Source organism: Rutidosis leptorrhynchoides, chromosome 4 (genome assembly GCF_046630445.1).
Source record: "Rutidosis leptorrhynchoides isolate AG116_Rl617_1_P2 chromosome 4, CSIRO_AGI_Rlap_v1, whole genome shotgun sequence".
In the NCBI taxonomy this organism is placed as follows: Eukaryota; Viridiplantae; Streptophyta; class Magnoliopsida; order Asterales; family Asteraceae; genus Rutidosis; species Rutidosis leptorrhynchoides.
Genome location: NC_092336.1, coordinates 142766296 through 142781770, shown reverse-complemented (window position 1 = coordinate 142781770; position 15475 = coordinate 142766296). Strand labels below are relative to the sequence as shown.

Sequence of the window (15475 nt, the reverse complement as noted above, 5' to 3'; positions counted from 1 at the left end):
ATATTTTCGCGAAAAAAAAAATATAAAGCCATATAAATGGTTATACTTTTGGCTTTTGGCTTTATATCTATAAATTGTTTAAGTAATTAATTAATATATTGGGACTACCTATTTGGACTTGTATACTTTGAATTTTTTAATATATCAACAACTAAATTTCTATGCACGTCAACATTTTATCTAGAAGGGAAGAAAAAAAAAAGTCTACAAATGTCATTTTAAGAGCTAGATGACAGTCAAGACGGCAAACTTTTGTCCTTTAACATAATTAATCAATTGATCAATTCAAATATAAGCTTTTAGAATACAAATAATTGCGATCTCTCAATCACATATATTGAATAAACCTTCATCCAACATATTCACACAAATCAAACTCACACAAAACATGATGAATAATGGTGTAGTTGTAGTTATGGTACCTTTTGTAGCACAAGGTCATCTTAACCAACTTCTTCACCTCTCTCGTCTTCTTTCTTCCTACAATCTACCGATTCAAATCGTCGGATCCACCACGCACAACCGCCAAGCAAAGCTTCGTGTCCACGGTTGGAATCGAACCACAAACGCAAATATTCATTTTCATGAATTTACAACACCCGAATTCGAATCACCTCTCCCAAACCCTAATGCTTCAACAAAATTCCCTTCACACCTTATCCCATCATTCAAAGCATCAATAAATCTACGTGAACCATTTACGAATCTATTAGCCGAACTTTCACCAAAAACTAGACGAGTTATTGTTGTTCATGACATTTTAATGAGCTCCGTTGTACAAGATGTAGTTTTATTTGAAAACGTTGAAGCCTATGCGTTTCATTCTGCATCGGCTTTTACTACGTTTTCGTACGTTTGGGAAGAGAAAGGAAGACCTAAATTAGATGATGTTGAATCTTATATGCAACTTACAAATATTCCTATTCTTCAAGATCTTGTACCATTAGATTTTCTTGAATTTATTATGTCTCATATTGATTGTAAGAGCTTTAATTCGGGCAATATTCATGATACTTGCAAAGTTTTTGATGGTAAGTTTATCGAATTCCTTTCAAAAGAAGGACTTTCTGGTAGTAATAAACAATGGGCAATGGGTCCTTTTAATCCGGTTTCTGTAAACAAAGACGAAGAATATGTTAGCAAACGTCATGAGACACTAAAATGGCTTGATAAACAAGGTCAAGATTCGGTTATTTACGTTTCATTTGGGACCACAACAACATTATCCGAAGAGCAAATCCGAGAAATTGCAATTGGGTTAGAGAAAAGTGGACAAAAGTTCATATGGGTGCTACGATATGCCGATAAAGGCGATATCTTTAAAGATGAAGTTAGGAGACTTGAATTACCACAAGGGTTTGAAGAACAAGTTGAGGGAAAAGGTTTGGTGGTAAGAGAATGGGCCCCACAGTTAGAAATATTGGCTCATTCGGCTACGGGTGGATTTATGAGTCATTGTGGATGGAACTCGAGTATGGAGAGTATTACAATGGGAGTTCCTATAATTGCGTGGCCTATGCATTCGGATCAACCAAGAAACGCGACGTTAATAACTGATGTGCTAAAGATTGGGGTAATGGTACGTGACTGGGAGTCGATGAGTGAGCTAGTAACGTCGTCAAGTGTCGAAAATAGTATTCGAAAGTTGATGGATTATGAAGAAGGAAATGAGATAAGGAATAGAGCTAGAAAACTTGGTGAAGATGTTAGAAAATCTATGGAAGAAGGTGGTGTAACACATATGGAGATAGAATCATTTGTTGCTCATATTACTAGATAATTAGAATATAAATGATAATAGTTGTTTACTTTTCAATTCTAGTGTAAAACAATATGTCTTTTCTGCTTCAGATTTCAGTAATTCAGTTGCTTTGCCACTTGGTTGCCAGTCCAATGACAAGGGGGACTGTTTCCTTCCCATATTTCTTGTTTTCTTCCTTAAGATTAAGCTTCAAAATTGTTATGCTGTACTTCAATTCTTGTGCTCTAACTTTCCCCCAAGATTTGATCTCATAAACTGAAATCTCTTGCAACATTAGGCTCTATGAACATTGTGGCCCATAAAGTGACTAATGTTGAAAAAGACCATATGACAAGCACACTTTTAAAGTTAATTGTTATACTATATTATCATGTCACTCCATAATGTATTATTTTGTTGGACTTAACGGATTATACTTTGCTAAAGTATTTTGGCTTATATATATGGTCACTCTTCATGTACTCATCATTCATTTACAATAATATATCTCAATTTCAATACTTAACATGATAATCAGAACTTAGGTTATCTTTTTTTGCTTTCTTCCTATTCAAACTATTGATTCACAAACCTAAAAAAAAAAAACACCGCCGACACCTACATCTTGTACATCGGTCCACCAAAAACCCTATATCTTGTAAAACCCCACTATCCATTCCTATCCACTTTCTGATCACACGTACAATTAATTCTCAAACCTTATTTGCTATTCTCCACCGAAAAAAAAAAAAAAGAAAGAAAGAAATTAACAAAGTTTGGCGAATTCCCTTACAAGCCACCTCACATCATTTGATTCCTAGTTAAACACGTGTATGTGTTAGTCTGGTCATTGCACTGACACCTCTATATTTTTCTTTTAATCACGGTTTTGTTTAAACGAAAGAGTTTAATAATATGTCTTAGGTATTAAGTGAATGTAAATGTTAGTCAATTAATTTTAATGACCCGTGAAACCACTGATTTTGACTAAGAAACTTGTTGTTTTTACAAATATATGCTTATTTTGTCAGAATAAATGAACTACATTTATTCTCCTACCACACTCTTCTACTTTTCATCACAAATACTATATTTTTCTTGTCATAAAAATTTACATTACAACCTTTTTTTTGAAACATGTATTTCGTATACATATGTAACGTTATTAATCCCATGAAGAGAACCCATATTTGAATAATAATAATAATAATATAATATAATAAAAATAATAATAATAATAATAATAATAATAATAATAATAATAATAATAATAATAATAATAATAATAATAATAATAATAATAATAATAATAATAATAAAGTTTCCTTAATAATTAATAATTGAGTATTTATATTTTTAATAATAATTATTAATAATAACAAATGCCTCTTTAAATTTTTTAAAAATTAAAATATAATTTTTATATGAAGATGATACAATATGCTTCAAAGTTTGTACATGCGTTCATAAAGTGTTTTATAAAAGATTTTACAATTTGTTTTAAAGTTTGTACATATGATCATGAGAGTCTTTTATTATAAGGTTGTACATAATGCTTCAAATATTATACATAGGGTCATAGAAGTGTTGTACATAATGCTTCAAATATTATACATATGGTAATGAGAGTGTTTTATCATAAGATTGTACATAATACTTCATAATTATACAATTAACATATTAATATTTTTATTAAATATAATTAATTATTTTAATAACATCATCATGGAGGGCTAGAAATTTTTCTCTATATTTTTAATTTTTTTTTTTGAGCTTAGATAATCATTATTTATGACATCATTGATCAAGCATATTTTCACGAGGTCAAGGTGAACCTACTCTTGAGTGCATAATGGAGTTTAAGGACTAACAACATTCGGACCTCCGACGCGTAGTCGTGGATAACCCATATCGGTATCGTTTCGATTCCGACAGGGTGGCCGGTCGAGAGTCCACCAACAACCTAGCATACGAGGTTGAGTGGCCCAAAGACATGAAGGTTTTATAGTTCGAGACATACCTGAAAGTCTTTAAGATCGTAAGAAGCTTTTGTTCGTACGATGGAGATTTGTATGTTATGGTTTACGTATGAGTAAACGAATGAATGTATGTATTAGGGTTTATGAGCTATGTATTTATAGGCTCATGAATTATGGTTTCGGTAGAATCTCTTCCCTAATTAAATGCGATCTCTTCCCAACTAACTTTAGTTATTTAAGAAAAAGAATCTGAATTGATTATACCGTAAATTCTTCTAGAATGTGCTGGACCCTTATGCAAGTATACAAAACTCGCATCAGATGGTATAGGCGCATAGAGTGCGGCTATACTCGTGTCATATCTCTGACATGACAGTTTTGTGTGCGGTTTAGGGCTTTGGATGCGCATCCGCATTGTCCTGCGGATATGCGTATCATTAAGTCCCCCCAGTTCGATGTTATATACAATGAAAATTAGTGTATGACGTCGAACTAGTAAGAAAAATGTACACCTAATGAACCACAACAACACCTTTAATTCAAATTAGCATGCTTAATGATGTTGCTCAAAAATCCTAGTTGGATTCCAAATATAACCGGACAGTGTACAAAGTTATTTTAATATTTATGCGTAACCGGATACTGTATAAGCATTAAATGCAATGTATGCGTGCAGTCACCAACCTGTCTTTTCGGCTGCATTTCCTGCACCCGAGGTGACAACTGTCACTGTTTTCTGAAAAGGTAATGATTGTAATTATGCAACCGCCTGTTGAAGCTAACGTGCACCGGACATCTTAGCAAAGCGTTTTAGCTTAATATTAATACACTTGTACGGCTACTATTATACACTTGTTACTTTTTAACTCCCGTATTTTCTCTATAAATAGCCTTTTGGCTTTTTCGTATCTCACAATCTTTTCCCTTTTAAATCATTCAACCCTCTTCATCTTCTCCGCGAAGACCTGTTCTTGACCAAAAAAGGTATATTTCATACTCTTATATTTTGCATTACGCTATGTAACCCTAGTTACTTTCTTTATGTATCATTCACGTGTTGTTCTGATTCTGACATTATAGATGAAGTTGGAACCTTATGCACCCAATCCGGCCACCGATTTCGGTAACCATTCCAGTTCACCGGCCCGTCATTCAGACACACTACCTTCACTATACCAAATTCCCGGTACTAGAGGGATAGGTAACCATAAAAGGTTACATGATGAAGGTATTAACTTCATCCGACGGCCTTTTAGTTGAATATTGACGTTTTGTTTTTTATACGCCATATTTATTATTTTTGCAGGTCCAAGTGGTGCAGTTCATCATTCCAAATGTGTATGCCCGAATTCAGAAGATTTGTCTCTACTGATTCCAAATGCCAATGAACTCATGAAGGTTCCTGTTTCAGTATTTTCCCAACAATTTTCTTTTCTACAATCCTGCGCCCCTCAGCAATTGATTCAAAAGTTTTTCACACTCTCACCTACCGAGGACCTGTACATGGACACGCAAGCAACGCTGTTCAACTTTGCCAAGGACCTCAATCGTTTGCAACTCAAATCTGCTGCGCTCGCTCATCCACCACCGCCGTCATCCACAGAGACTTCCTTGGAGCAAGAAAACGAAAAACTAACTGCTCAGCTTGCGGTTGCGGTAACCGCGCACAAGCAGGCAGAAGAGCGAATCAATGTTATGATGTATAAAAGGCAACAGGAGGAGGATCGGCATATTGCTGAGAAAAGGTTTATGGAGTCGGAGATTACATCACTGTCTGCAAAGCTCAAAAAGTCAGAGAACCGTGTCATCTTTTTAAACGAAAGCTTTAGTGACTGGATTGTGTCACAGGAGTCATGGGTCGCGAAACATGACACTTTAAAGGCGGAGTATGACATTCTCCGCAAGGGTTTACCTAACTTTGTCCAGCATGCTCTCAACTGCAAAGCCGTCGAGCAGCAATTTGGTGCAGCCATGGTTGCTGCATGTGCGTATGAGCGAACCCTGTTGTGGAATGTTATTCGCCAGGAACTGTATGTGCCCCCCGTGATTCCCCCAATATTGCTGAATTGCTCGTTGATGGAGCCAAGGAAAAATGTGAGGAAGCTTGTTCCCAATTTCAACAAATCTCGATCCCCCGTCTTCAGTTTCTCATTAACGATCTTACCATCTCCGCGTAGGAGATAATTACTAACAAAATCAATTGAGTTTGTTAAGCCATTCATGGGTGGCTTGTTTTTGTCAATGAGGAATGGGCCTTGCAGTCTTGGAGGTTTCGCATCCCTATATTATATTTTTCTTTTCTGTTGACAGCGGAGTATGCGTCTGATCGCTGCGTGCGAGGATGACATACTCTCCTTAGTGTAGGGCAAATGTTCCAGCCAATGTCACCCCCTTTTTTATTTTTATATAAGCTTATATTAGCATATATTAGGTCAAATTTTGGTATATGTCCCGCTTTTATGCTAAGCGGTTGACTTTATATTCTCCAACTGTAATATGATAGCTTTTGATTGAATATAATTTCGACAACTTTTTTGGTTAAGGTGCATTTATTGTGTTTTTACGAAATCACTATGGCGGTTATAATGATTTGTTACAATATTATGCATTCAATAACTCTTATGTAGAATAAATGCCATGACTTCATGACGGGAGCGACCCTTCAATCATTTCATGATCTTTTTATTCTTGCGCCAACAATCCAATGTTGTATGCAAAAGTAAGCAAACCAATGTTTATAAGTTTATACTCAAGACTTTTATAAAAAATTTTATAAGTATGTACGCGTATACAATCCAATGCAAATTACCCGTACTATAGACAAACCAATGTCTATACTCAAGAGTCTTCCGGCCACGCCAATGTCCGGGTTATTTAAACAAGTAACCAAACTTGTATTTTATAGTCTAGACTGTGCAAGTCTCCGTCTTGCGCGGTGTACGAGCGTTTGAAACAAACCAATGTTTTACTACTGTCACCATTAAAAATAGTATTAGTAACCAAACTAAACTATGCCACTTGAGACTCGGAGTGTGTCCCTGTGCAGCTTAAGGGGCATGCAATCAACAAATGTAAAGAATACACAAGCTATTGGCTTAAATTGCATAATTCAATTTATTTCAAACTCATCTTTTGACCAGCACTTAGCTTTCATGTTTACAATGGAAAATAAAAATTCACATGATAAAAACTTTAAACAGTTGTTTGGGGTGATCAGTCCCGCTGCAGTTTTTCATATGTAGCACCGTTTCAGTATCTGCGCATGCCAGGTGCGCTTTATTGCTCTTCCATCCAAACTTGCTAGACGATACGCCCCTGTATCGCTTATGCCAATAACCTTGTAAGGTCCTTCCCATTTAGGTCCAAGCTTACCCGTATCCTCTACCCTGCTTGCTTCGTTTTTTTGCCACACCAAGTCATCCAACTGGAAAGATAATGGTTGTACGAGCTTATTATAGTAGCTTGCGATTCTTTGTTTGTTGATTGCTTCTTTTATGGCTGCCATTTCTCTGCATTCTTCAACTAAGTTTAGGTTTTCACGCAGTTCTTCGCTATTGCTACTTTCATCGAAGGAAGCTATGCGCATAGTTGTCACATTTATTTCGGCGGGTATTACAGCCTCGGACCCGTACACCAAACTAAAAGGTGTTTCATTAGTTGCGCCCTTTAGAGTTGTGCAGTGTGCCCACAAAACGTTAGGCAGTTCGTCTATCCAACGCCTTCGACACAATCCCAGCCTTGCTTTAATTCCTAAAACGATATCCCGATTCGTAACCTCATGCTGACCATTCGCCTGAGGGTGTGCGACTGATGTAAATGTTTGTTTTATATTCAATTCTTGGCACCAATCACTAAATGAATTACCTTCGAACTGCGTACCATTATCGCTTACTGTTTCATTTGGTATTCCAAATTGACAGACGATGTTTTCCCACACAATATTTCGAATATGCTTGCCCGAAATTGTTTTTAGTGGTTTGGCCTCTACCCATTTCGTGAAATAATCAATGGCCACTACCAGAAATTTTACACCCCCTGGTCCTACGGGGAATGGCCCCACTATGTCGATTGCCCATTTGCAGAACGGCCATGGAGACGCGACCGGTATCAGAGGATGTCGCAGAGCTTTGCTTACCGGTGCATGAAGTTGACACGATTGACACTTGCGTATTACCTTTGCAGAATCTCTGTACATTGACGGCCAGTAATATCCAAGCCGCATTATTTTGGACGCAACTGTTTTGTGTCCCGAATGCAGAGTGCACATTCCCTCGTATACTTCCTGTATGATTGACTCCGCTTGAGTTGGATTAAGGCACCGCAAATGAGGTCCCAGAAAAGACTTTCTATATAGAATTCCCTTATCTTACAGATACATTGGTGCTTTTATCTTAATCTTTCTTGCTTTACTTGAATCTATCGGCAATGTACCTTTGGTTAGAAATTCTATTATTGGTGTCATCCAACTTTGCTCCTCTTCTTCAACTGCAGCCGAAACACTGTCTTCTTCAATAGATTTTACTTTAACTTCCACAACCCAAATTTCTTTCTTAAAATGACTGAATGTTAATGCAGCTAACTTACTTAGCGCATCCGCCTTTTTATTCAGCGTCCTCGAAACTTAAGTTATCTGGAATATATCGAAGTCAACTGCTAGCTCTTGCAGAAGCTTTAAGTATTTTTGCATTGATTCATTGTGTGCTTCGAATATTCCGTTAAATTGATTTGCAACTAACTGCGAATCAACATATACTGACAGTTCTCTAATCTCCAAATATTTTGCTACCCGCATCCCAGATAACAACGCTTCATATTCAGCTTCATTATTTGTGACAGGGAAGCTGAATCGCAGTGCGAAGGTATATTCCTCTCCTTCTGGACTTTTTAGGACTATTCCTGCCCCTGCGCCTTCTGGGCCACAAGCCCCGTCTGTGTGCATTTCCCACAGCTGTTTGGGCGGAGGTGGTATTTATTTTGATTCATGCGAGACTTCAATATCTCCGGCTGTTTCAGTCAGATAATCTGCTAGGACTTGCCCTTTTACCGCACTTCGTGGTTAGAAGCTTATTTCATGCTCTCCCAATTCAATAGCCCATTTGGCCATGCGACCAGAATTTTCTGGTTTATATAGCACCTGCTCAACAAGTATCAGCGAATGTAAATTTGATAGGATTTATCAAGCAATTCTATATTTGTTTGACGACAAATTGTTGTTTGTCGTACCTGCTTTATCGGCTAATATGTTATTTAAATTATTATTATTATTATTATTATTATTATTATTATTATTATTATTATTATTATTATTATTATTATTATTAATTAAGATTGATATTATTATTAATCTTATTATTATTAGTATATACATAAAATACTACTACGAGGTCATGAGTGCATTAATTTCAAAATGGATTTTATGAGCGGGATGAATCTAAGGAAATTATGGGTTATAGCTATGGAGGTTATGGGTAATGTTCGGGGGTATGCTCATGAGGTCAAACTAGTGTTTATCTCCTGCAATATTGAATCTCAATATTGATACGTGAGCACTCACAACTTAACTTTTATATATTATTAGTGTATCGCTGACTAGTGCTCGAGTATTTAGGATTATGCACGCTTGTACGTTTAATATTGTCGCTAGATAGTTTATATTGAATCCTGAATTAGATACATATGCTACTAAGATAAGGTATATGATATGCATGTTGTTGGAAAGCTATCGAAAAATTAAGAACTTTTCATTTAGATATTGAATGGTTTCGATGAACAGATTAGAAGTTATAGTCAACTGAAGTTAGTATTATTATTAAAATGATTATTATTATCGTCGTTATTATCGTCGTTATAATTATTATCTAATAATAATAATAATAATTATTATTATTATTATTATTATTATCAATATCATTATAAGTATTATCATTAAAAATTGTTATTACTATTATTACTATCGTTATTATCATTAAAGTTATTATTAATATTAGTAGTAGTAGTAGTAGTAGTAGTAGTAGTAGTAGTAGTAGTAGCAGCAGCAGCAGCAGCAGCAGCAGCAGCAGCAGTAGTAGTAGTAGCAGCAGCAGCAGCAGCAGCTATTAAACGAATCGATTAGGAAATAATGACTATGGGTATCATGATGAAATTTAAAATATCGTAAGATATTGATTTAGATAAAATTATCGCTTTTCATTATTTTTATCACTATTATTATTAAAAGTATTATTAATATTAAAACTATCATTTTTACAAAAATTATTATTTTTAATAGGAATATCATTGTTAATATAAAATTTCATTATTATTATTATTATTATTATTAATAAGAATTATCATTTTATCATAATACCATTTTTCTTAAATATAAATATTGTTAATATTATTAGTAGAATAATAATAATTATTATTACAAAATAATACAACTTTTACTTACTATTATTATTATCGATATTATTTTATCAAATAAATATGTGATACAAAGATATTTTTCTACGTGTAAAATAATTATATTAATAATACCTATCATATTATTTTTATGATATTAAGTGAACCTTATAAATTTATTTACTTAAAATATATAAAAGTATATTTTTATTATATATAGATTTTAATATAAATTTTTATTTATTAATAAATGACCTTTATTATTTACTTTAATAAAATCTGATAAAAATATTTAAATATATATAAGATGACTATATTTAAGTTATATAATAATCATGGAAATCATTTTGAGTCAAATTGACTTTTGTTGACTTTTGCATATTAGTCTCGAGCATTAGGATTGTGATACACTACGACTTGACCTAAATTGTTAAACAGATATTGACCAATATACAAATATATATACTTAATTTAGGTTCGTGAATTCGAGGCCAACCTTGCACTTATTCAATGCCATCATATGCTTAATTACTACGAAATACAATATTGTGAGTTTCATTTGCTCCCTTTTTAAATGCTTTTGCAATATATATATTTTTGGGACTGAGAATACATGCGCTGCTTTTATAAATGTTTTACGAAATAGACACAAGTAATCGAAACTACATTCTATGGTTGGATTATCGAATCGAATATCACCCTTTATAGTCTGGTAATCTAAGAATTAGGGAACAGACACCCTAATTGACGCGAATCCTAAAGATAGATCTACTGGGCCTAACAAACCCAATCCGGGTTACGGATGCTTTAGTACTTCGATTTTATCATGTCCGATGAGAGTCCTGAAATGATGGGGATATTCTAGACGCGTTTTGTTAATGTCGATTACCAGGTGTTCACCATATGAATGATTTTTATCTCTATGCAGTTTTTGCGAAATGCCTGATATGAGATGATGTTTATGAAAAATGAAAATGAAAATCTTGTGGTCTATTAAAATGATGGAAATGAATGTTTATGATAAAATAATGAACTCACCAACCTTTTGGTTGACACTTGAAAGAATGTTTATTATCAGGTTTGAAAGAAATCTTCCGCTGTGCATTTGCTCATTTAGAGATATTACTTGGAGTCGTTCATGGCATATTTCAAAAGATGTTGCATTCGAGTCGTTGAGTCCAACAAGATTACCATTAAGACATTTATAGTTTGGATATCTTATGAAATGGTATGCATGCCTGTCAACTTTCGATGAAATGAAAGTTTGTCTTTTAAAAATGAATGCAATATTTGTAAAATGTATCATTTAGAGGACAAATACCTCACTATGTAACCAAATGTAATGTATTCGTCCAGATGGATTAGGACGAGTCGTTTCAGAGTAGTGGTATGAGATGACAAGTATGTCCAATTAGTGTCTTTGTAGTGACAAGTAGTGATCGGTGGTGACAGACAGTGTCAAGCAGTGACTAGTTGTGTCATGATTACAAGTTACTTACAAGTTATATTAACAATTAATTTGCACAGTGTAAGTTTCTTCTCACATTTGAGATTATACGGTTTGTTTTCTAAACGTTGTTTTTCCAAGTAACCTACTTGACTCGGCCCCAATTCCTTATTTTATGATGACGGAACTTCTATATGAGTTACCGTAATGTAATCCCGGTCATTACATTACGCTATCTCACATTTCCATTCGACATCACTCAATAAGTTCAAGATGGCGTAGTCAACTTAACTCAGTTAAATCTCGCGTCGCGTGCACGTGTGCGATTCGTAGTATAGGGTTTAGTTTAAGTTCATATCATATGGGTATAAGGTTTATATGTACTTCATGTAATGTGTAGCCCTACATATAGTATTGTGAGGCAAACAGTGCAAGTGTGGTGTATAAAAGTCATCCAAGACACACGGCTATAGACTAGACTTCACTAATGCGCCCTACGGTCAGACACACTAATGTATCCTAGTTCCCTATAGCCCAAGCTCTGATACCGTATATAACACCCCGTCAAAAATACCTTTAACGGAATGTTAACTCTGGTCCCAGTGCTTGGCTTGAGTTCTACGTAACAACAATATTTTACAGCGGAAGCAATTAATACCTGAGAATAAAACACGCAAAATGGATCAACAATAATGTTGAGTGAATCTACAGGTTTTAAGTAAACAATACAGTATGTTTAAGAAATGATATTCAAAAAACGTTTATTAGTGGAAGACCACAATGGTTTCACGTTTAAAGTTTGTAGACAGCACCGTGTCCCGTTTCAAAAGTTTGTTGACATTATCATGTCAAGCTTCAAATATTTGTAGACAATACCATGTCAAGTTTCAAATATTTGTAGACAATACCATGTCAAGTTTCAAATATTTGTAGACAATACCATGTCAAGTTCTTATCTCAGTTGTTCGTAAATCACAGTTTTAAATAACGTTGTATAGTATCTTAAAAATAGTATTCAGAAAATAGTTCAAGTTCATTGTCCACGAGATTTTACAAGTATAACTCCAAGTTGCGAAACGTTTACATAATCTATGAGCACCTGAATACTAGCAATGACCAGAGTATAGAATCCACTACACTCCCTTTACCCCATAAAAATGTTATACACTTGATCTAGTGTATCTAATGTTCAAAGTAAATGCACCACAGTTATAAAGTAGGGTGAGGTTGTCAACCTAACGGATCCGTCCATCTAAATTGTGCTTACCCGATGGTATTAAAAATATTCAAGCTAGAAGCTTTGTGATCAAACTCAATATGTATATATAGTACTCGTGTCAACATAAAAGAATTTGAAAAAGTAAGTACAACAGCGTGTATTCTCATCCCTGAAAACATGTAAAAAGCGGGACTGTAGACTCACCTTTAAATAAAGCTCGGATTAAAAAGTGGACAATTAACTTGTACGGATTATAGCCGAGTAATGCAACCTAAGTATACGTATTTAGGTTGGTCAACATATATGTCTTATACAAATGTGGTTTCATAGAGTAAGCTGTCTTATTGCTCGACTCGACGCGTTTCAAAGTAAAAGTCAACATATGGTCAACTAGTTCATGCAAGTCAAACAAAGTCAACCAAAGTCAAACTTGGTCAAAGTAGTCAAATAAAGTCAACATCAGTAGGTTCATGTCAAATGTTGGTCAACATGTAAAACCTAAGTCAAACAACATGTTTTAGATCATAAATGGTCAATTTCACAATCACAGTTTATCGTCATGCATAAAGTTCATGTACATGTAGCAAACTTAGCATATTATATCATAGTACAAAATTCATGCAAACATGACAAACTCCAGATCACAAGTATACTCAAAATCGACTTCAAAAATTCTGTCCAGGGTCTCATACGTGTTTAAAAGTCAGGAATCAGAAGGGGTACATTTATGGTTTTCCAAGTCAGTTTCTGACCGCGCACCGATCTCGTTTTGGCTACAACCGGAGCTAGGCACATGAAATTGATACAAGATCAGTGGATATGGTTCAAGGACAAGTCAAAATAATACATATCAAAAGATGAGAAAATTTTGTTAAGCCAATTGGTACAGTTTATTCACCCAAGTTGGATGATCAGTTTTCAGCTCAATTCAGAGTTTACACAAACTATGACACTAGTGTGCCCAATGCATAAAGTTTCAGAGGTTACAATAAACTGAACATATACTACATAACATATAAAGATTCATATTCCATAAGGCCAAGGTCTCAAAACATGCACAAGTCATCTTATATAGCAAAAGGTGCATACATTAAAGATTTGGTCAGCATACAGGTTACCATTTCGACACGCACATAACACAAGCTTCACAAACCCGAATGATGCAAAGCCTAGATGAAAAGTTAACTGAAACTTATGAACTTTTCAGATATGTAAAGACTTAAAACAATATCACACTTCAAACCAATTAAAAAGTCAGTTTCATCATACCGAGCAAATCAGTTTTTCGCATACGATCAAACAAGCATAACGTGAGCATTATAAATTCAAATCGCATGATATCCTAGTCTAACATGAGTGTTTTTGAATTATCTATCCAATGGTAATAAAATCACAAACCAATTCATGGCCTATCAATACCAGAATTCTGAACAAGTACAAAAACACAACCTTAATTTCAAATGGGCATAACTTGATCATCCGGAAACGAAATCAAGTGAATCCAAAGCCTAAAATCAATAGTTTTTCATGAGGATTCTTATTACATCATAATAATTAACATTTAGCAAAGTCAATTTTCTGTACACACAATAATAGATTTCGGTTTTAACCCTAAATGCATCCAACGATCAAATTAACGACACCAATCAACAATAACGCGTATAGACTTGAGCAATTGACAACATAACTATGAAACATCAATAAAAATCAGATTTTAAAAGTTAGGGTTCATGTGATTATACCTTTGATCAACAAATTAAATACACCAACGCGTAGAGGGCGATGCGAATTACACTTTTCGTGTTCAAGGCTAAAGCAAAAGATCAAAAATTGATGGTGATGTTAGGGTTGGTGATGAGAGACGAGGGAGAGGCCAGGAGCACCAAAAATTCGACTGGAATGTGTTAGGGAATAAGCTCAGTAGTTTTAGGTTAACTAGTGTTAGTTTAGGGCCCTAAATTAAATAGTTCCAGACCCACTAATGACCCAACTCAACAAATAAGTCCAATAAGGAGATGGAGGGGAGGGATTTCGGCCAAGGGTGGCCCAAGAGGTGTTCCCGGGCTCGTGTGGTCCAATTACGTGTATCCGTGGTCCGTTTCAAGTGTCGTTTAAACGTACCGAAGGCCCGGAACGCTAAACCGATCGTTAAAACGCAACCAAACGTTTAATTTATTAAAAACTCAATAAATTAAATATTTTTAAAAGTTAATGATTATTAAAGTAATTATTAAAATAAACCCGAGCGTTTTCGTTGCTCGAAAAGCAGTTTTTCAAACCGTAGCGTTTTTATCGTATTTCTTTATCCGAAATATATTTTCAAATTTGTGGCGACCCGACCAAAATCGTCATTGACGGCGTCGCTAACTGAGGTCCCGAAACGTGGTCGTAGTCCCTATATGAGACTCGTTTGACCAAAATTATGTTGCATTCTTTTGAAACGTATCATGCTTGCAAAGTTTAGTTTACAAAACCGTTCGACAACAATTTTAAGTTTGCAAAAGTATAAATTATAAATGAGGTAACTTGCGACATAATTAGTTTAAAATCACGGTTGCTATAAATAGCGTAAGTATGTAAACAATATGTTTGAATCCAAAGGTACTATCACTAGCGTATGTATGTATGTATGCTTGACCCCAAGCAAGAAATCAGAGTGTATGCATGCATGCTTGACTCCAAGCAAGTATGAGTGTACGCGGATGCAT

The 15475-nt window shown here is 34.8% G+C and overlaps 2 protein-coding genes across 2 annotated transcripts; one reads left to right on the top strand and one right to left on the bottom strand.

Moving 5' to 3' along the window:
* The first annotated feature begins 316 nt into the window (after positions 1-316).
* LOC139840240 (zeatin O-glucosyltransferase-like) lies at positions 317-1957 on the top strand. Its single transcript, XM_071830485.1, has one exon. It carries the CDS (start codon positions 389-391, stop codon positions 1778-1780), a length of 1392 nt encoding a protein of 463 aa, XP_071686586.1. The 5' UTR covers positions 317-388; the 3' UTR covers positions 1781-1957.
* Positions 1958-8086: 6129 nt separating this feature from the next.
* LOC139841094 (uncharacterized) lies at positions 8087-8659 on the bottom strand. Its single transcript, XM_071831327.1, has 2 exons — positions 8372-8659; positions 8087-8317 (listed from the first exon to the last, which is right to left on the bottom strand). Exons 1-2 carry the CDS (start codon positions 8657-8659, stop codon positions 8087-8089), a joined length of 519 nt encoding a protein of 172 aa, XP_071687428.1.
* Between the last annotated feature and the right edge of the window lie 6816 nt (positions 8660-15475).